This window comes from Primulina tabacum, chromosome 1 (assembly GCF_025594145.1).
Source record: "Primulina tabacum isolate GXHZ01 chromosome 1, ASM2559414v2, whole genome shotgun sequence".
NCBI classification, from domain to species: Eukaryota; Viridiplantae; Streptophyta; class Magnoliopsida; order Lamiales; family Gesneriaceae; genus Primulina; species Primulina tabacum.
In genome coordinates this window covers 53,703,979-53,723,323 of record NC_134550.1, presented here as the reverse complement: position 1 = coordinate 53,723,323, position 19,345 = coordinate 53,703,979, and the positions used below count along the sequence as shown (strand labels likewise).

The following is a 19,345-nucleotide window of genomic DNA, read 5'->3' as shown; positions in this document are numbered from 1 at the left end:
GTTTGCCTTAAAACTCACCAAAATCAAGCTTAACCAACAAGTATCTGTGGTTTTACTCAAACTTAGCAGATAAATTCTCCATACCCAAAACCATAAAACACAAGTATATATATATTATTAAGTTCCCCAAATAACTAACTGATTTTGCTAAAAACAAACTAAAAGGTTTTTGTTGTTTTTAAGACAAGAAATGTCTTTAAGATTTTCAAGAATTTATTCGAATTACATATATTTACAAATAAAATCGTTCTTGATTTTAAACATGCTTAATAATTATGCTAGTCTACATTTCTGGCTTTCTTATTCATGCTATTATTATTCATTAAAGCGTATTACACATTACACTCTATTTTACATCTCTATATATATATATATGAAACTTTATTATAAATATATATATATGTGTATATATACACATATTTGCACGTGCATAACATGTCAATAATAAGTAATAACTAATCCACGCTATATTGTTAAGAGAGACATGTGAAAACAAACTTTTGTGTACTTGAATTTGTGAAGCGACTCGTATTTCAATGAGAAAAATATACTTAAAAAATCTAAAGTACAAATGTAAATAGAAAAATTACTCCAATATAATTACACTTCATATAAACAACAATTGTGTATAAAATAATATTTTATAATATAAATTATTATACATGCTCATCTGTCAAAAAAAAAATATTATAGTATTAACTATTAAGTGATAGACCATTCGATCAACCCTGGATTTTTAAAATTTCAAAAATCAGAGTACCATTCAACTGTTTTAACAAAAAGACGACAAATTTTTTTATAATAAACTATTCAAATTTATTTTATGTATAAATACCATATAATTGATTTAAATAGTAAGTTATATGTTTGGTCATATAATTCATATGTTTTTCGGTTTTGGATTTATTGTAAGTCAATTCACAATTTTATTTCACTATTTTTTTCTTCAAATTTAATCATTTTCACACAAATGTTGATGTGATATCTGATACATCAACAATTTCGACATCACGTCAATAATTTTCAATATCACATCATCATTTTTCGATGTTATATCAACACTCTGATGATGAAATCGTAAATTTTTTTTAAAAAAAAGTGTTGCTTAGTGGACCAGGAATCAAAAATAAAAATCTTAAATTAATAAATAAAATTTCAAAAAATAAAAAGTTTGCAAATTATCGAAAAATGTAATTTTCTTTCTTACTCAATTATCTATTTATCTCTTACTTCAATGTAACTCTAATTATTTAAATTTTGATAACTGGGTACATTTATATTCAATGAGTTATATCTCATTATTATGTTTCACATATTTTAAATAAAATATAGTTTTAAATAATTTCATAATAATTTCCCTACTGTTTCCACATTCAAATCAATAAATATATAAACAATAAATTTTTGTTAAAAAAATATTTTCATCATCATAAAATCATATGGAGAAAAATTGTTTTAACTTAAAGGCTTAGCGGTAATATGTTAACCGAGCCAAACTCAAAAGCAAAACAGAAAACTGCTGGAAATAAAGATTATGGCACTTCAGAAAACCACTAGGTATTATACGAATCTCTGAAACAGGAAACAAAATATAATAAAGTACAGTTTCTGAACACGACCCTAACCAAGGCTTCAAAATTATTAAATAAAATTACAAGCCCACCAACATACACTAAAATGTCATCAGGCACATGTAAAACCAATTGATCTTTAACAAATGAGAACAAGTGCTTCATTCTTCGGATAAACTAGCATACTGCCATGGATTAAATTCCGTCGACTGGACATCACTTGTGTCGATGGCAATTGAATTCTCGATAGCATTCCGGTGCTCGGTGTACTTGCCATTGTAACGGTACACCTCGAGGTCTCCCCAGGGTGTCGGTGTAACTTCGTCTGTTGGATCAAACCACTTCGGTGTGAATTGGTCACCTTTTGCTTCTCGGTTTCTTTTTTCAGCTCTCTGTCTCTCCTCCAGACTGATAAGATGTGTTGTAAAAAAAATTCAGAGATAACAAAATTAAAAGAAACGATTACAAGTGACCATATTTCTAAATTTATAATCAAGGGATACATTTTTAAAAAATATCCCTATCAAGAACTCAGAATACAACACCGCAATCATACGCTTCTTAAAGACAAATTTTATGATATCATACATTAAAGGACGGCATTAGTTTTCCCAAGTGATGAAATAACAAAATCCAAAAAACTAGATTTGTGGTCTGCAAATGAGCAGAGATGATAAAAAGAGCCATGGGAAGAAGTGGGAAACCGAAGGAAAGGAAACAAAATCATATTAAAAAATTAGACTAAAATATAAATAAACAGAATAAGCAAATCAATGACATCAGCAAACTTAAATACAAAAGTGCATGATCTCATCCGATCATCTTTCTATCGAGAAAGAAAAATTTGGTAGGTGGACTAAACAGCCAAGGAGCCGGCTTAACCTGGCGGATCAGAAATTAATGACTATAAAAGTCCTTTAAAAAGTAAAAATATCTCCACATGTCAGAAAGCTAATTTTAAAGTGACCTGTGAAATCTCGATATAAGCTTGTACATCATGGTCTCATACCAGGTGGCCTTATATATAGGGGCTGCAAATTTTTCATTCATTCTAACCACAAAACTGAGTTGTGGAGGATGATTGAGCACCGAGTGACATCCAAAAAATGGGTAGGGTGCATACTCATTTTTTAACAAGGGTTGAATGTGAAATTAAAACGTGAACTCCCATGAACATCAAGCGCTAGCATAACTCACTTCACTACATATTGACTGCATAGGCTACCCTCTATTGGTAATTTCTGATAGTGATCAACAAGTTCACAAGCAAAAAGGCAGCAAAGAAATAAGGCAGTATATCTATTGAGAGATAAGGGACAAACTTGCTCTTCTCTGCACCGGCCTTGGAGAGGTCACCTTTCTCAAGTGCCCATCTATCAGGACGTAACCGAGAATCTGATGCCAACAACTTCTTGGGAGCAGTATCAAAACTGTTTATTTTATGTGCGAAGTGGGTGTACTGAAATTTGTCATTTGCTGGAGTTTCTGCAAGATGCCAAACCTGCACAAGCATTTCTTCTCAGCTATCAACCAAACAGGCCACAACAAAGAAGAGGTCATTGTTTTGCAAAGCAAATGGATTTTTCCAGGCCAGTATGCGTCGAACAGTTCATAAAAACAAAAATTTGATCCACCAGTAATATCCCGTATGTACTAGGGGCAAAAATAACTTTAATAAATATCTCATTGCATCGGCAGGTTACAATTCTACAACAGATTTTCCAACATAATTTTGACCCACAAAGTTCACGCGATAAGTCCCCAAGGAAAAAAATAACAGATAAAGCGAAATCCTATAATAGCATGCAACAAAGCATTCTTTATCCCTTATTTGATGATAGTTTCATATAACAGGTCATAAGTCTCATTTTCACATTGTAATAGATAATAACAGAAAAAGTAATGAGAGAAAATCACAAAGTTAACCTCTTTCAGTTCTGAGCCAGGAAGAGGTTCTCCTTCCAAATCACATGGTTGATAACTCATTGACTCGCTCCATTTCCCAGTCATCAAAATTTTAGGCTCCTCATCAGCATTATATACGTATCCATCTACCTCATATCGATTAGCCCTGCAAAAAAATGGTCAGCCAGCATCAGCAGCAGAACCGAAGAGATATTCGATAGCACAAAAAAAATCTACATACGCTTAAACATGAAAACCACATTCATCAGATATTTCAGGGAACACTTCAACAAAGCTTTAAATTGTTGTCTCCTATTATCAGGTGAAGAATTAAAAACATTTTCAAATTTTCTAATTAAATCATTTTGATGATGAAAAAGGGAAAGGAACATTCTGAAGTTGATGGAATAATATTTTACGTAAAATCCATCTGAAAGATTCACCATTAGACTTGGTTATTACCTATAGCCAAAGTAATTAGAAAATCTTTAACCGAATGTCACTTTCATTCGCACCACACATCGATAAAAGTGTTTCTTGAACCATAAATGCTAAACTCTAAAGTAAAAGAGATAAATGATTATATACAAAGCAACATACCCAAACCAACCGCAGGGTTGAAAATAGAGGATGACTTTGTCCCCGGTGGTCAAGTTTGTCATGACCATTTCTCCAGGTGAATCCACCCATGTTCGTCCAAATATCAAATTATTAACTTTCGTTGGTGGAGGAACCAAATCCAAGACAACACCATCACGCTTGAGACTTACACGTGTCCTGCATTAGAAAAACATGAGGATATTATAACGTCATCACAACCTTAATAAATGAAAGAGGCATGACTAGTAAAAAAATAGGACACAAACTTACCTTCCAACAGGATAAACATCAAGAGAGTTCCCTAAAAATTTAGTTTTTAACTTGGATGTCACATCATATGTGAAGTGCTCATTTTCAGCATGCCCAGCACTCATAGGAGGATGATGGCTGATCTGCATAATGTTAAAACGTCAATATAAAAAAAAGCACCAAAAAGACTAACAGAACAACATCGATTTCATCATGGTAAATCCGGTGTTTCAAGATTCAAACACTGATGCAAATCATGCTCAGAATTCAATCATGAGGCTCAATCAGATTATAACGCACAAGTCTAAGGGGCACATCATGCTGAAAATTCAATGACACGAGGCTCAATCAGATTATAGCGCACAAGTCTAGCCTCACCTGCTCAGAGATAAAGGTAATACCACCATGGTTAGCCATTTCATATGTCTCACCAAGAATTGGATTGAAAGGCTTCCAGGTGCGTTGATAGGCAAAATAAACGGAAATTGCCCATGATGCTGCATCAAATAAGGGAAGTTCATTTAATGAATTATTTAATTGTATCTCCAGTATCAAAATTAATGCACACAAAACGCCTTTGTTCATATCGAAGTACGCACCAGCATACACCAACCGCAAGTAGGGATCTTCACATTCATCTGCTTGATCTAAAAGATGTGAATATTCCATTAACTGTATGATAATGGCATAGTCAGCATCACTTTACATGAAATGACATTATTAAAACAGCAGTAAAAGTATTCGATGAATATGCATGTACCTCTGCCACTTTCTGAATCATTGTCATTGGCTCAAATATAAGAACAGGGAGGGTCACCATTGATGTAACGTCTGCACCAATGTATTTTTGCATCATCTTCCAGTAACCGTCGCGTTCCTTTTAAGGAATTAATAGATCTATCAGTACATACATCGACACACATGCACACAAAAAACAGTCACTAACAACACAACTTAAAGTCTCATAAGCATAGATAAAAATGGAACCCCCACCAACACAATTAATAAAAACGAGATATATAGGCTCCTGCTGAGGAGACGTTGTGGGCTATAAAGCAGAGAAAAGTGCTTCAAACAAGTAATTTGTTTCTAGCACTCCTCACCTAACAAATGTTTTTGTGCATGGTTACCAGTTGGTATTGCCATCCAGAAATAGTACGGCTATAATCCCAAGTATATGTGAAGTTTTGGGTAGCCACCACCCTTTCAATTAAATTTTTGGAGACAATGCTGTTTCCAACTGCATAAACATTTCCTACAAAAACTTAAACATTCCTAAGGTGATAGGTATAATTAGGATGGTGGTCTAGGAATGTTATCTAATGGAAAATAACTTTGGTTTATAGATTTTGATATTTCTCGAAACTTCTGACTAAGTGACATTAATTAAGCTAAAGATCTCAGGTGCGTACACTCCTATTGACATTATTTCGCAAAAACTCCACGATAATGGATTTGGATGTATATGGTTGTTATTGGTGATTTATTGTTTCCTTAGATGTCGGAATTCTATATTTGGTTATGTACTTCTGATGATATTCTGGATGATATGTATGTCATGTGAGTCACGTCTTAGTTCCTGCGGGTCAAAGTGCTGCATGTGGGGAAGCATGTGAGTCACTCCTTATTTTTCTATGGTCAAAGTGTTGCATGAAAGGGTCTCATTGTGGATGTTGTTCTGTTTTGTCTGTCATGTGAGCCACCTCTTGGTTCTTGCGGGTCAAAGTGCTGCATATGGGGGAGCATGTGAACCACCTCTCGTTTCCCTATGGTCAAAGTGCTGCAAGATAGCAATTCTGATTTGGATTCTGTTATTTTATTCTTCTTGCTTTCTGGCATCCTATCTACATATGTATTTATCATTTATTATTATTGTGAAAGCTTTTGTCGTTGTCCTTGAGATCAAATTAGTGGTTGTATACAGAAGTGTACTGAATAATTTTGGTTTCAGGTAATAATTTGGATGAGGAAGACGAATATGTAGAATATATAGAAGAGATCATTGATGATGTTGATAACATGGAAGATGTTTCGTACAGTTTGGTGACTTGAGTTCTTTTAGGATTCGTGGATTATTTCTTTTTAAATATTTTGGCTAATCCTTTGGAAGACTACTCATTAATCTGATCGAGATATTGACTCAGTGTTTCCTTCCAATTAATAAATTATAATTGTTTACAAACTTTAGGTTTTTGTGTTGGTTATATGGGTTATCGGTACTTTAAATGAGACTTAAAACTTTACAAATATTGCATGTGTTCAGATGTGAGAAACATGGGCCTTACAATATAGCCACTAGAAAACTCACCTCCTGTTTCCATCTTCCTCTCAGTGCTTCCTCTTCTGCATCTTCTTTGCCGCCTTCAGGATTTATAACTTCAACTCCTTCATACCCTAGCAATCTAGCAACAGGTAATGTGTTTATCAGAGAAAAATATAAAAAATTTCCATGCATTGGAAAGATGGAAGGATCTATTCATGCAACCGAAAGATCTCATTACTTGATTAAAGGTACACACATTAGCATAATAGAGCATATAGCAAAGCTACTTATTATATACTTAAGCCAATTTTTGGGCAATGAAAGCCCAATATGGACTCTTGCATCTCCAAAAATGGAAATTCATATCTCTTGCTCCATAATTGTAAAATCAAGACCAACACCGAGTTCAACTGTTTACACATGATATATTCTAGATCTTCGTTATTCCTCTATTAAAACAGTGTTTTCCATGTGATTGAATCATCACATGACTTTTACTACGAAAAATATAAGTTCTGAGGTATTAAATCGCCAAACCAAAAATTCAAGTAGGTGGTATTCTTGCAACAAATTACATTTTCATCCCATGCTCCTACAGAATGTCAAAACGTTAAACTACAAATCCAAGAACTCAACTTATATTCTGTTCGCTAGCCCATATTATCTTCCTCATTCATTCCCAAAAGTGCACAAACGATTGCCAAAAAAGAGAGGAAATTAAATCATTTACCCGAAAATGACACTTAAAAGGAAAGACCTCGTTCCCACCCTCTATATTTTTCGGATAATAAGAAACAGAGCAAGTGTAATATACGTGAAATCATCTGGCACATCCTTTTTATCGGAGATTTGCAAACATAACATTTATAGAGGCACGAAAAAATAAAGCAGGAAAAATCAAAAGCTCGTAAAAACTCATCAATCAGTAAATCAATTGGGAAATCATGAGTTCCACCGCACACGTATTTCTAGCTTAGATCATCTGAATCCCACAGATGAACATATATCATCCGGGAATCCATCCAAAATATATGAACCAACAGATTTCTGGAAATCAAATTGAGATTCAACAAATAGTGAATACATAATGCTCACTTCGTGTTCCGTAAACCTTAAAAATTACAAGCACGTTCATATACCCGTTGACAGATCTATGCATAGCGTTGCTGAACATCGTCAATCCGGACGTCATCGCCGAGAAGAACCCCCCTTTGCCCTGATTTTTTTTGGGACTACCCATTTTCCTTACACCGGAATCAGAGAAAAACAATTACCTTATAAAAATCGAAAAACCTGAAAGAATCCGAAATCCCCAATCCAGAAACTCAGATAATTAGAATTTCCAACCCTAAATTGATCTGCACGAGGTAGGGAATATAAGAAGGGAGTACTTGCTATTCAAGATGATCGTTATAAAAATCAAGTTGTATGGCAATTCTTATATTATGTGAATCAACAGGGGTAAAATTGGAAGGAAAGTCAAATCTAGTTGGCGGTTCTTGTCCTATAACGTGACACATTGATGGTGCGTGCGGTACACACACGCTTATAATCCAACCGTTTATAATAAGTGAGATGCAGGATAACCAGGTGGTGGATTTTGAGGGGTGATACCGCTCGTTTAATTAAATTTGAATTATGAAAAAATCCACACAGTTACTAGGTACTAAAATTAGAGTAGATCTTTTGTAAGATAATATCACGAATTTTTATCTATGAGACGGGTCAAATCTATCGATATTCACAATAAAAGTAATATTTTTAGCATAAAAAGTAAATTACCCAAATAAGATATATGTCTCACAAAATACGACTTGTGAGACCGTCTCACACAAGTTTTTATCGTAAAATTATATAGCTGAAAGGCGGAAAAATAAATTATTGCACAGGATTTCAATCTTGTTTATATATTTTTATGAGTAGATCTCTTATGAGACGGTCTGACGAATCTTTATCTGTGAGACGGTCAACTCTACCGATATTCACGATAAAAAATAATATTTTTAGCATAAAAAATAATATTTTTCCATGAATAACCCAAATAAGATATTTGTCTCACAAAATACGACCCGTGAAACCGTCTCATACAAATTTTTCTCTTTATTTTTTATGTAATTTTAATTGATTCAGTATATGCATATTTCATTTTTTAAAAAGAGAGAAAGAATAATTTATTACGAATAATAAAAAAATATAATTTTTGGACAACTGAAATTAATTATAATATTTAAAAATAATAATCATACCTACTACTCATGGTGTATGTACAATTGAGTTTTTTTTTTAAGTTTTCTTGTTAAAAAATAAATTAAAATCAAAATTTTTAATATATATAGGTTTGTTTCCTTCTTATGTTTTGATATGATTATTCATATAATCTTATGACTCTCATGTTTATTTGTTTTTTATGGTTTGTACTAACTCATAGAGTTCATCTATACTTAATTTATGTTTAAAATTTGATGATTCATCACAAATAAAAGGTGTTAGGTATAATAAGGAACCTCAATCATTCAATTTTTTTTTTCGATTTTGCATAAAGAGTTAGAGTTGTAAGTCTCGACCCATCAATAAAGTTATTTCGCTTTTATTTGGGAGCCAGGGTTGTGAACTTCGATCATTCGGTTATTTTTTCCATTTTTATTAAAAGAGTCGACGTTGTGAGTCTCGACCTTTCAATAATTTTTTCACATTTTATTGAGGAGCTCTTCAATTATTTTTTTCGATTTTATAAAAAAATTCAGGATTGAGTGTTTTGGGCCCATAAATAATTTTTATAGATTTTATTGAGGAGTCCGAGTTGTGAAATCTAATCCATCTTTTTTTTTAATACTCGAGAGTCTCGAGCGCTCAATAATTTTTTTCAAGTTTATCAAAAAGAGAATGTTTGATGAGCCTCAACTCGTCAATGATTTTTTTTTTATTTTGTCAAGGATGTGAGGTTGTGAATCTCTCCACCTCGGTTATTTTTTGTGTTCAGTCCCTGGATACTTTTTTAGTACCATATTTCCACATGAAATGTATCACAGTTTGTATGACATAGTACCACAATTTTGTGTGTAGGGAGTGAACCCAAAGAAATGTTTTGATTGAGGATTTTTCACCAATTTTCCATTTATTAAAAGAGTCGAGTTGTGAGCAATGAGCATCTGACTCCTCAATAATTTTTTAAAATTTTATCGAGGAGCTTGACTTATGCACTCTAGACTTTTAATAATTTTTTTCGCTTTTATATAGATCTCTCAATATTTTTTAAAATTTATTAAGATCCACAGTTGTTAACTCTAATTCTTTAATTATTTTTTTGAGTTTGCTTAAAAAATATAGGATTGTAAGCTTCGACTCATAAAAATGTTTTCTTCTATTTTATTTAAAAACGTGGGTTATGAATCAGATTCATCAATTATTTATTTTTATGTTGACAAAAACTTGTGTGAGACGGTCTCACGAGTCATATTGTGTGAGAGGGATCTCTTATTTGAGTTATCAATGAAAATTTTTTACTTTTTATACTAAGAGTATTATTTTTTAGAGTAGGTATCTTGTGAGACGGTGTTACGAATCTTTATCTGTGAGACGATCAATCCTAACGATATTCACAATAAAAAGTAATACTCTTAGCATAAAAAGTAATACTTTTTCATGAATGACCCACATAAGAGATCAGTTTCACAAAATACGACCCGTGAGACCGTCTCACACAAGTTTTTGCCTACTTTTTATTGTAAATATCGGTATAATTGACTCGTCTTATTTATAAAAATAAGTGAGACCATCTCACAGATTTCATCTTTTATTTTATAAAAAACATATTGGGATGTGTCACTAGGCATCATTTTTTTTAACTTTTATCAAGGAGATAAAGATAGCAAATCTCCGGACGTCAATTAATTGTTTAAATTTTATTTAGATTTCAGGTTGTGAAGCATTTAACTTTGCTGTGATTCTTCCTCCAATAGAATCCAAATCTCGCTAGGTCTCTGATTCCTTCGTTTCCAACTATTTATTTATTATTTTTATTGCATCGTATTTGTTCCTCTTTGCAATCTCAGTTTCAAGCTCACAAATCTGCTTTGGGGCTTCGAATTCGTCGAACAAGTCGTAATTTTTCTCTACATTGAGTTATTTTTGGGAGTTGGGAGGAGTTTACTGGATTTTAATTTTATTTATTTACACCAAAGATGAAGCAAAGGAAATCGGAGAAATTGGATCTTCAACAGGAATCTCAGCTTCTGCATCATAATGATCACATATCGGCGTTTAAGATAACGAAGCTTTTGGATCCTGATGCTTCTTGGGATAAGGTTTTCATAATCTTCTTCTTTTTCTGTCATATCTTTTTATTGTTGCTGTTGTTTTTCCTAGGTTTTATTTCGTACAATATGTCAAACTCTGAAAAACTTTTTGCCATGATTCTCGATTTTTTCTTTTGGTGATAATCGTTGATATTTTAAGGTAAGAAATCCAGAAGATATGGATGATAAATTTTGTGGATCATGCTGTTTTGAATGGCGTATTTTTACTTAAAGGAAGTGCTTACATTGAGATCGGTGATGGGACCTTGACAATTGCTTGATCTGGATATGGAAGAATTAATTAGCATTAACTGTAAAACAATGTTCACAAAATGTTACTGTGTCGGCTCGGACGTGTGAGGTTGACTGTCGTGTTTAAGGTTATTCAGGGAACTTTACTAATTAGTATGGAATAATGTTCTTCTGGGAACATTTTTGGACTAGAATGGATTTGTTTTCTACACTATCATAAAATGCACTCTACAGTAGGAAGAGTGGAGACATTTTTCATCAATTTCCTGGCTTTTATAGACTCACATAGTGAGAAATTATTGCCTATTTCATTCGTTGGAAATAATGAAGTTAATACCTAGGACAAGCTTCTAGTGCTTTTTGGAAAATGAAACTGGTACAGATTTCTAATGCAAGGATAAGGAGAGGTATACAATTATATAGGGAGATGGGGATAGAACGAATTATTGAATGATATTGAGAATAATGATGTGCTGTTCTTTTACATTTATTTGTTATGATAAGAAATTGTAAGCCTCCCTGTTTGTTCATTTGAACTACCCCTAGCAGTTGAATTCATCTACACAGAAATTTGTTTGGAGTGTGCCGTTGGGAGACCAAATATTTTGTTATCTTAAAATTGGTGAGAAAAACATAAGCCAAACCCTCTCTTTCGGGTAAATTGTATTTCATCAAATCTCAAATTTGTTTCTTAATGTCGATATAATCGAACTTTTGTCAAGGCTCAAACTGATCTCAACTGAGGTTCCAAGCCATACTCTAGTCTCCATATCTACCACTTTTATTTTCATAGTATAGAGAAGGAGAAACCAGTATTGCTCTAGGGATTTAAGGATATCCTATACTAAGATTCCGTGAAATTTCTCAGTTTTAACTTGATTTTTAACTGGGGTGATAACCAGTGGGCATGTATTGCTTCTTTCATAAAACTGAGTATTCAAAGGCTATTGTGGGTCATACTAGTGTCATTAGCATTCATATGCTTGCATTGAAATCATGTTTATGGAATAAACTGAAAGCTTGAGTGTCCATGATAATATTTATGAACACCTTTGACTCAGAAAATTTAATATGTTCCTATGTCCTTGTGGTGTTGCGATCTAATTCTAAGTGATGTTATTATATATCTGGTACAGGATCAACTGGCTGACGTTTTACATTGGATTAGACAAGCATTAGCCCTCATATTCGGATTGATATGGGGTGCGATTCCCTTAGTTGGGGGCATCTGGTTTTTTCTGTAAGTTATTTTGCTCTTTAGCATTGTTTTTTTCTAAATTATTGTTGCTACTATTGTATGCATGAAGCTTTTATAGATTGGAAGTGTGGTGGATAGTTTTATCTTTTTGGAAGTGTGACTCCTGATGAATAAATTGGGCAGCAGAAGGTACAGCCATTTGGGGAATGGAATTTTCTGTTGTTCTCTTTACAGTAACCATCAATATGCACAAATTTTAAGTTTAACCAAGTGTCTGCTGTTATTTGTGGAAGGAAATTAGCTGACAATCTTCCTCGGTGTCAATTCTATTCGATTATCTTCTGGTTGGAGATAATCTTAAATCAGTGCGTGAACATTCTCTACAGTAGTGAGTTTCATGGTGTAATTTTCAGTTAAATCTCTTGATGGTAAAAAGTTATTCCGTCAAGTTAAAGATACCATTGCAATTAGTTAATTTGGTTAAGGTTATATACTCCCAAAGTATTTTGCGAAGACTAACTTTATGTTAATGACTTGACTTGTTTTCATTTCACTTTGCTCTTAAAAACGGAGAAAGCTGCCTCAGCTATTTATGCTGCTATTTTGATATCCAGGTTTGTGGTGTTATCCACTGGGATCATCTATGCATATTATGCTATTGTTCTGAAAATTGACGAAGAAGATTTTGGCGGGCATGGAGCCCTTCTTCAGGAAGGGCTCTTTGCCTCGGTATCTCTGTTTCTGGTATGTTGAGCATTTTTTTCTCATTCATTACCATTGTTCATACTTAAATATGGTTAGTTTATACTTTATCACAATCTAATTTTCTGATTGTATCACAGCTAGCATGGATTTTAGTATACAGTTTGGCGCACTTTTGATTGGCTCTATTCATCCACTTGGACCATAGCTCCGCCCTCGCCTCCTCAAGATAGCAATAGGTCGATTTAAATTTTCTCAAAGGGTAAACTTCTGTACCACCGTTTCATCTGAAGAAACACATGATTCAATATTTTTTAGTGATCGTTTTTAGCCTGAAAATTAAGTATAGGCTATAAGCTTCCTTGTTAGTTGAACCTTTTTTCTCAAGATCTTGTTTTGTTCTTTTTTTTGTTGTATCATTATCAATTTTATTTTCTAGCTACATTTGTTTCCTCAGCGTAGATGTGCATCTTGAATGAGACCCTTCATTTTCCAACACAATAAAGTAATTATACCTCTCTTGTTTATTGGCAATTATCCTGAGTGACACATGTTTTATTAGCTACATTTGTTGCGAGAATACATTTATGTGTGTGCTGCCAGGCGGGGATGCATGATAGAAGACCTAAGCATTTTAATACATATTCGCAACTCAGGCACACAATAATTAGTGTGCATAAATTTTTAACCTTATTATATATTTTTTCCTATCATATAAAGCAAGAGAGTCTCTTATTAACTTTTTTTTTTAATCCAATTTGATTATATCAATGTAATTATACATAAATATCCTCAAACATCAACGTGAGAGAAGTCACATGTTCAAAGTGCAAAATGATAATAAAAGACTGTCTATTTTCTCTTTCTGCTTTTACAACCAGCAACGATCGAATCTCTCCCCTCAAACCCTCCCCTATTTGAAGAAGCCCTTTCACCACCGTTGGATCGAATGCATCTTCTACTGTCTCCAATCTCGACCTTGGATCAGCATAAGTAACCTTTGCGATCGGTTTAATCACCTCTTCTCTCATGGACAACACCTTATTTTTCGGAATTCGAAATAGTAATCTCTCAATATTCACTTTCTTGTCCTTCGCGTCCTCCTCCGATATGAACACCGAATATTTATCATAATTCTTAGGCAGACGCCACAGATATTGGACATAAGACGAGCCCGGATGGAAAAAAAACTGGTATACAACCAGCAACGATCGAATCAAAAGTTGATCATCTGGTGAATGAGTCTCCTGGTGGCTGGAGGCAGAAGATGGAGCTTTGAATCAGCTTCATCACATTAACTGGCTTTACACAATTCTCTTTTGAATCTATATATTCCAGCATCTTGTATTTGCGTTTAGCTGCATTGCATTGTTCCATTATTTCTTCCCGGATGGAGCCCTTCATATTAGGACGTGTGCCACCAATAAAGCAAAACAAAGCCTTTTTCTTTTGGTAGTTGATGGAAAGCTAGGTTTATAAGAAGACAAAAACTTGTGTGAAACGGTCTCACGAGTCATATTTTGTAAAAAGAATATCTTGTTTGAGTCATCCATGAAAAAGTATTACTTTTTATGCTACGAGTATTACTTTTTATTGTGAATCTCGGTAGGGTTGACCCGTCTCACATATAAAGATTCGTGAGACCGTCTCACAAGAGACCTACTCTTATAAGAATGGAATGGTAGGTTAAAGTTCATAAAATATTGTTTCATATTTAGGTTTAAGGCAAACAATATGCACAGAATTTGGTCATTTTTCACTTCTTCTTTTTCTTTTTGAGTTTCGGTGATAAAAAAAATTAGTGTTGATGAAAATTAGACTAAAATTTCGTTACATCGTGTGTGTTGTACACTTGTATGTTGATGATGTATGTATGTATAATTTAGTTTCATTTTGGTGGACGAAATATATTATATTTTTGGAAATGGAATCCAAAACTAGGCAAAAATTTTCCAAAATAAAGGCGTAAACCAAGAAAATATAGTTCAATGTTATAATCACAAAGCAAGGAAATACAATCTGCATTGTGCAGTTTGATAAGTTAAAACACACACACGTAAATCACAAATTCCATGCAAAAATATTGTACAAACACATATCCTAAACTTAGACTCTTACAACTCCCCACGATTCACGAATCATCCTCCGTCTCTCAACCATTTTCATGCTCCAAACCAACATCATTTTTTATGGATCGAATTCCCTTCATCAATAATATTTCATCAATATAATAATTCTTCATCGTCGCAGCTAATCTTGGCTCCGATATGGGGAGGACTCCGATCGACTCCACGCCAGATTCGGAGCTCGAGATCAAAGTCCAACCTCGCCAGACCGACTTTCATCCGCGGTTGCACCCCAAAAACCGTCCTCAGCCTCCTCCGCCTCAGCGGCCTTATCCACCTCTCTTTAAAAACTGGTTCCCATGGCTGGTGCCCACAATTGTTGTTATCAACATTGTGTTGTTTGTGATCGCAATGTACATAAATGATTGTCCTGCAAACTCCGATAAGTGCATCGGTGCTGCCAACCTAGGCCGGTTTGCCTTCCAAAGCACCCAAGAAAACCCTTTGCTCGGCCCCTCTGCCGCTACGTACGCCAGCTTTATTTTCTTAGGTTACTTGCGCACGTTTCGATTTTTCTACAATTAGTTATTTATGGGTATTGTTCGATCGGAAACCATTAATTTGTTTTAGACAAAATATTTTTTCTGTCTTTCAAAATCTAAAAATAAACTTTTGATGGTCATTTATTATTTTCTACTGAATTGCGTCAACTTGTATTTTCATTTGCATCTGATAGGATCTCACAACCTCAATCTCTTTTCCACTCAAAATTTCTATGTAGAGTTTTCAGAAAACATAAGTAAATTCACTGCTCAGATATTTAAGTTGTTTTCCTTTTCTAAAATTAATCAATTGTTCAGCAAGCAAACGAACCCTCGAAACCTATATGGTTTTTATGGAAAATTCTTAATTTTATGATTAAAAATTTAATTTCAGGCTTCAAAAAATGGGGGCATTGGATGTGAAGAAAGTGGTTGAAGAACACCAAGTGTGGAGGCTAGCATCATGCATGTGGTTGCATGCTGGAGTGTTTCACGTTCTTGCAAATATGTTGAGTTTGTTATTTGTTGGCATTCGGCTTGAGCAAGAATTTGGGTTTGGTAACTAATTCGTTTTTGCATCATATGCTACTAATTTCACAACTAGCTATATATAATTAATTGTTGACATAATATATATGTTGCTGCATGCAGTGCGAATCGGAGTGTTGTACGTGATAGCTGGAATCGGGGGGAGTCTGTTGTCGTCTTTGTTTGTTAGGACAACAATCTCGGTGGGTGCATCGGGAGCATTGTTTGGATTGCTTGGTGCTATGCTTTCTGAACTACTTATCAATTGGACTATTTACGAGAACAAGGTTGGTTGATTAGTAAATGAGACATTATATTAAATATGCATAACATGCATGCTCCTTCCTCTGAAAACTTGTTATATTTTTGCAGTTGGAAGCACTATTGACACTTCTGCTCATCATTCTCGTCAATCTAGCGGTCGGAATCCTCCCTCATGTAGACAACTTCGCGCACTTTGGAGGATTCGTGAGTGGGTTTTTGCTTGGATTTGTGCTTTTGATTCGACCTCAGTTTGGATGGGTCAGCCAAAAGAATGCTGTCTCTAACTATTTTGCATCAAAACCCAAATCCAAGTACAAGATTTATCAATACATCTTCTTGGTTCTTTCATTGATGCTACTCATATCTGGGTAAGCATTTCTATCGTAATATGAAATGGATTGATTTATTCATGCATTTTGATACCAATAGTTTCTAACTGACCGGTACTGATACTCGTACGTAAAAACAGTTGAAATTCTGAATTATAGGCTATTCTCACCTAATTATATATCATGTTTATGACAATTTTCTTGTGCAGGTTTAGTATTGGATTGGTATTGCTACTTGGAGGGGTTAATGGAAACGAGTATTGTTCTTGGTGTCATTTCTTGAGCTGCGTCCCCACACCATTTTGGAATTGCGAAGCGCGATGTTCGGTGAGTGATTCGTCGCTTTGATGATCGACTACATTGCATTTGAACCATTTTAAATTGAAATTCGACTAAATCCCATGTTGAAAAATTAAATATTTCCTGGCCAATTAACTTATCTCTTTTATATGCAGTCAAGCCAAGAGGGCAATCACTTGTACTTAACGTGCATGCAGAACCACAGGAGCAAGTTCTACATGCTTGCAGATAATGGCAACACCACCGCAGAAATCCAGCAGCTCTGTGTGGATCTCTGCCGATGACTTCGTCGACGAAATATAGTTTATTTACACATTATTATTTCATTAAACCAAATATATAATAAAAATAATTATTAGGAATCCATAATTATGGAAATTATAATAAAACTTGCTGAAATTTAGAATGAAAAAAATCGTAATATACTTGAAAATATACTAGAAAACTGAAAATATTTGATTATGAAAATGAGAGATTTTGCATAGTGTTTGCAAGTTGTTCTGAACTGATGGGCTTTCTTCATCTTTTGTCCGCTTCTTCATTCTTCTGGTCTTTGGCCTACTTATTTTGGGTTTGCCGAAAGAGTTCTTGCTCGAATCTTTCAATAAGATCGTGCCAAAAAATGGCTGTGTTATAATTTTTCATCCTCAAAATAGAAACTTTATGTTGTCGGAATCATCCGGATAAATGATTTCAATGCCCCATGCATCGCAAGAATTTTTCTTGCTTTTTATTTGACCCTTTATTGACTTTATAAAGGTTAATTAAAGTGGCTATGGGTAGTTGTTCTGCAAACAAAATAAAGTAATCGTTTACAAAAAAAGGTGTCTGATTCAAAACTTTGATTTTTTGAATAAAATTATAAAGAGAACAAAAATTTCACCCATTCCAAGAATTACTCGTGCTTTTTATTTTTATTTTTTTAAATAACGGTAAGTTTAAATAAAAGTGATTTTAGATAGATTTCGAGTTCCATGAAAAAGTAGGTCTCTTGTGAGACGATATCACGAATCTTTATCCGCGAGACGGGTCAACCATACCGATATTCACAATAAAAAATAATACTCTTAGCATAAAAAGTAATACTTTTTCATGGATTACTCAAATAAGAGATATATCTCACAAAACACGACCTGTAAAACCATCTCACACAAATTTTTGCTTCCAATGAAATTAGAATAGTTGCGTGATTTAAAATTTTTTATATGTAAAAAGTAAAGTTAACGAATTTATGGGGTTGCTTAAAGTGGAAGAAGTCCAGTTCTGGCAAGGACGGAAATTTTAATAGAAGAGAGTGCATGCTTAGAAGCACAAACGGTCCCATTTTAATTCTCACAAATGACATAATTATTTGCTATGTACTCCAATTCCAAACACTAAATTATGATCTTTGTTACTCCAATAATTTGTCATAAAAAAACATCGGCATTCGTAATATATTGACATATAACTTTTAATATTATTTGATTAACACTTTAGTATTTTTTTGGGAAAAAATTACAATTTTGGTTCTGTATATGTTTGTTAATATAAGGTTTTGGTTTATCTATATGTCAAATTTCAGTCTTATTAACTCACTGGAATTTTTTAAACAATTTTCTTTATTGGGAATATTTTTTGTCTTGTATGGTTGTCTTTTTGTTATTTTTGATAATCTATATTGTCAAATTTCAGTTTTAATCTGTTTTTTTTTTCAATTTAGTCATTTTCCTATGTGACGTTGATATGAATAACATGTGTATATCAACATTTTTGATGAAAAACGATTTATAGTTATCAATAAAATAAAAAATATAAGATTAAAACCGAAATTTGACACGATAATAAAAAAATAAATAATTTTCTATTATTCATTTATATTGTCAAAGTTGCTTTAACTTAACTGGCCCATGTTATTGTCTATTTATTCGAAAACAGATACTTTACTACATTTGCAAATAATCTGGGGAACATATTGTAAATGATTTCACCATAATCTGGAAAATTGGTTTTGAAAATTTATTTATTATTTTTTTTATTCTTAATTATAATTTATTTTGCAACTGAGCATTCATTATATTTTTTAGTATAATATCTACTAAGTTATTTACAAACAGTAGTGGGACTCGCTAGATTTGACAGGTCAAAATTATTATTATTATTATTATTATTATTATTATTATTCTATTTTATTAAAGATGAGGACACGATAGTAATCATCTAGGGGACACCAATTTTTTTTTCCAACTTTACCTTTATATGATACTAATATTACACTTTTGTTTTTTATTTTTTTTATTTC

At 33.3% G+C, this 19,345-nt stretch overlaps 3 protein-coding genes across 5 annotated transcripts; 2 read left to right on the top strand and 1 right to left on the bottom strand.

Annotated features, from left to right (window-relative positions):
• Positions 1–1,541: 1,541 nt before the first annotated feature.
• On the bottom strand, positions 1,542–7,990 carry LOC142549414 (oxysterol-binding protein-related protein 3C-like). Its single transcript, XM_075658350.1, has 10 exons — positions 7,728–7,990; positions 6,634–6,727; positions 5,086–5,202; positions 4,925–4,997; positions 4,704–4,822; positions 4,347–4,468; positions 4,077–4,253; positions 3,498–3,642; positions 2,894–3,072; positions 1,542–1,979 (listed from the first exon to the last, which is right to left on the bottom strand). The coding sequence occupies exons 1-10, from the start codon at positions 7,826–7,828 to the stop codon at positions 1,733–1,735; spliced, it is 1,374 nt and encodes a 457-aa protein (XP_075514465.1). The 5' UTR covers positions 7,829–7,990; the 3' UTR covers positions 1,542–1,732.
• A 2,492-nt stretch (positions 7,991–10,482) lies between these two features.
• LOC142549399 (uncharacterized) lies at positions 10,483–13,569 on the top strand. 2 transcript variants are annotated; one of them, XM_075658339.1, is made up of 5 exons: positions 10,546–10,564; positions 10,770–10,892; positions 12,272–12,375; positions 12,948–13,077; positions 13,176–13,569. In XM_075658339.1, the coding sequence occupies exons 2-5, from the start codon at positions 10,770–10,772 to the stop codon at positions 13,212–13,214; spliced, it is 396 nt and encodes a 131-aa protein (XP_075514454.1). In that variant the 5' UTR covers positions 10,546–10,564; the 3' UTR covers positions 13,215–13,569. The 2 variants fall into 2 exon arrangements, with proteins under 2 accessions (XP_075514448.1, XP_075514454.1); XM_075658333.1 differs by having other exon boundaries at positions 10,483–10,892.
• Positions 13,570–15,180: 1,611 nt separating this feature from the next.
• On the top strand, positions 15,181–17,640 carry LOC142519737 (RHOMBOID-like protein 1). 2 transcript variants are annotated; one of them, XM_075622766.1, is made up of 6 exons: positions 15,181–15,628; positions 16,038–16,201; positions 16,295–16,458; positions 16,544–16,803; positions 16,974–17,091; positions 17,220–17,631. In XM_075622766.1, the coding sequence occupies exons 1-6, from the start codon at positions 15,303–15,305 to the stop codon at positions 17,346–17,348; spliced, it is 1,161 nt and encodes a 386-aa protein (XP_075478881.1). In that variant the 5' UTR covers positions 15,181–15,302; the 3' UTR covers positions 17,349–17,631. The 2 variants fall into 2 exon arrangements, with proteins under 2 accessions (XP_075478881.1, XP_075478884.1); XM_075622769.1 differs by having other exon boundaries at positions 15,414–15,651; positions 17,220–17,640.
• The last annotated feature ends 1,705 nt before the right edge of the window (positions 17,641–19,345 follow it).

Coding starts and splice junctions, on each gene's coding strand:
- LOC142549414 (XM_075658350.1), bottom strand. CDS start 7,828: ATGGGTAGTCCCAAAAAAAATCAGGGCAAAGGGGGGTTCTTCTCGGCG. Junction 3,643..4,076: donor CAACCCTGCGGTTGGTTTGG/GTATGTTGCTTT, acceptor ATTTTTTTGCAG/GGCTAATCGATATGAGGTAG. Junction 1,980..2,893: donor GCCGGTGCAGAGAAGAGCAA/GTTTGTCCCTTA, acceptor ACATCTTATCAG/TCTGGAGGAGAGACAGAGAG.
- LOC142519737 (XM_075622766.1), top strand. CDS start 15,303: ATGGGGAGGACTCCGATCGACTCCACGCCAGATTCGGAGCTCGAGATC. Junction 16,804..16,973: donor TTGATGCTACTCATATCTGG/GTAAGCATTTCT, acceptor TTTCTTGTGCAG/GTTTAGTATTGGATTGGTAT. Junction 17,092..17,219: donor ATTGCGAAGCGCGATGTTCG/GTGAGTGATTCG, acceptor TTTTATATGCAG/TCAAGCCAAGAGGGCAATCA.
- LOC142549399 (XM_075658333.1), top strand. CDS start 10,770: ATGAAGCAAAGGAAATCGGAGAAATTGGATCTTCAACAGGAATCTCAG. Junction 10,893..12,271: donor CTGATGCTTCTTGGGATAAG/GTTTTCATAATC, acceptor TATCTGGTACAG/GATCAACTGGCTGACGTTTT. Junction 13,078..13,175: donor CCTCGGTATCTCTGTTTCTG/GTATGTTGAGCA, acceptor ATTGTATCACAG/CTAGCATGGATTTTAGTATA.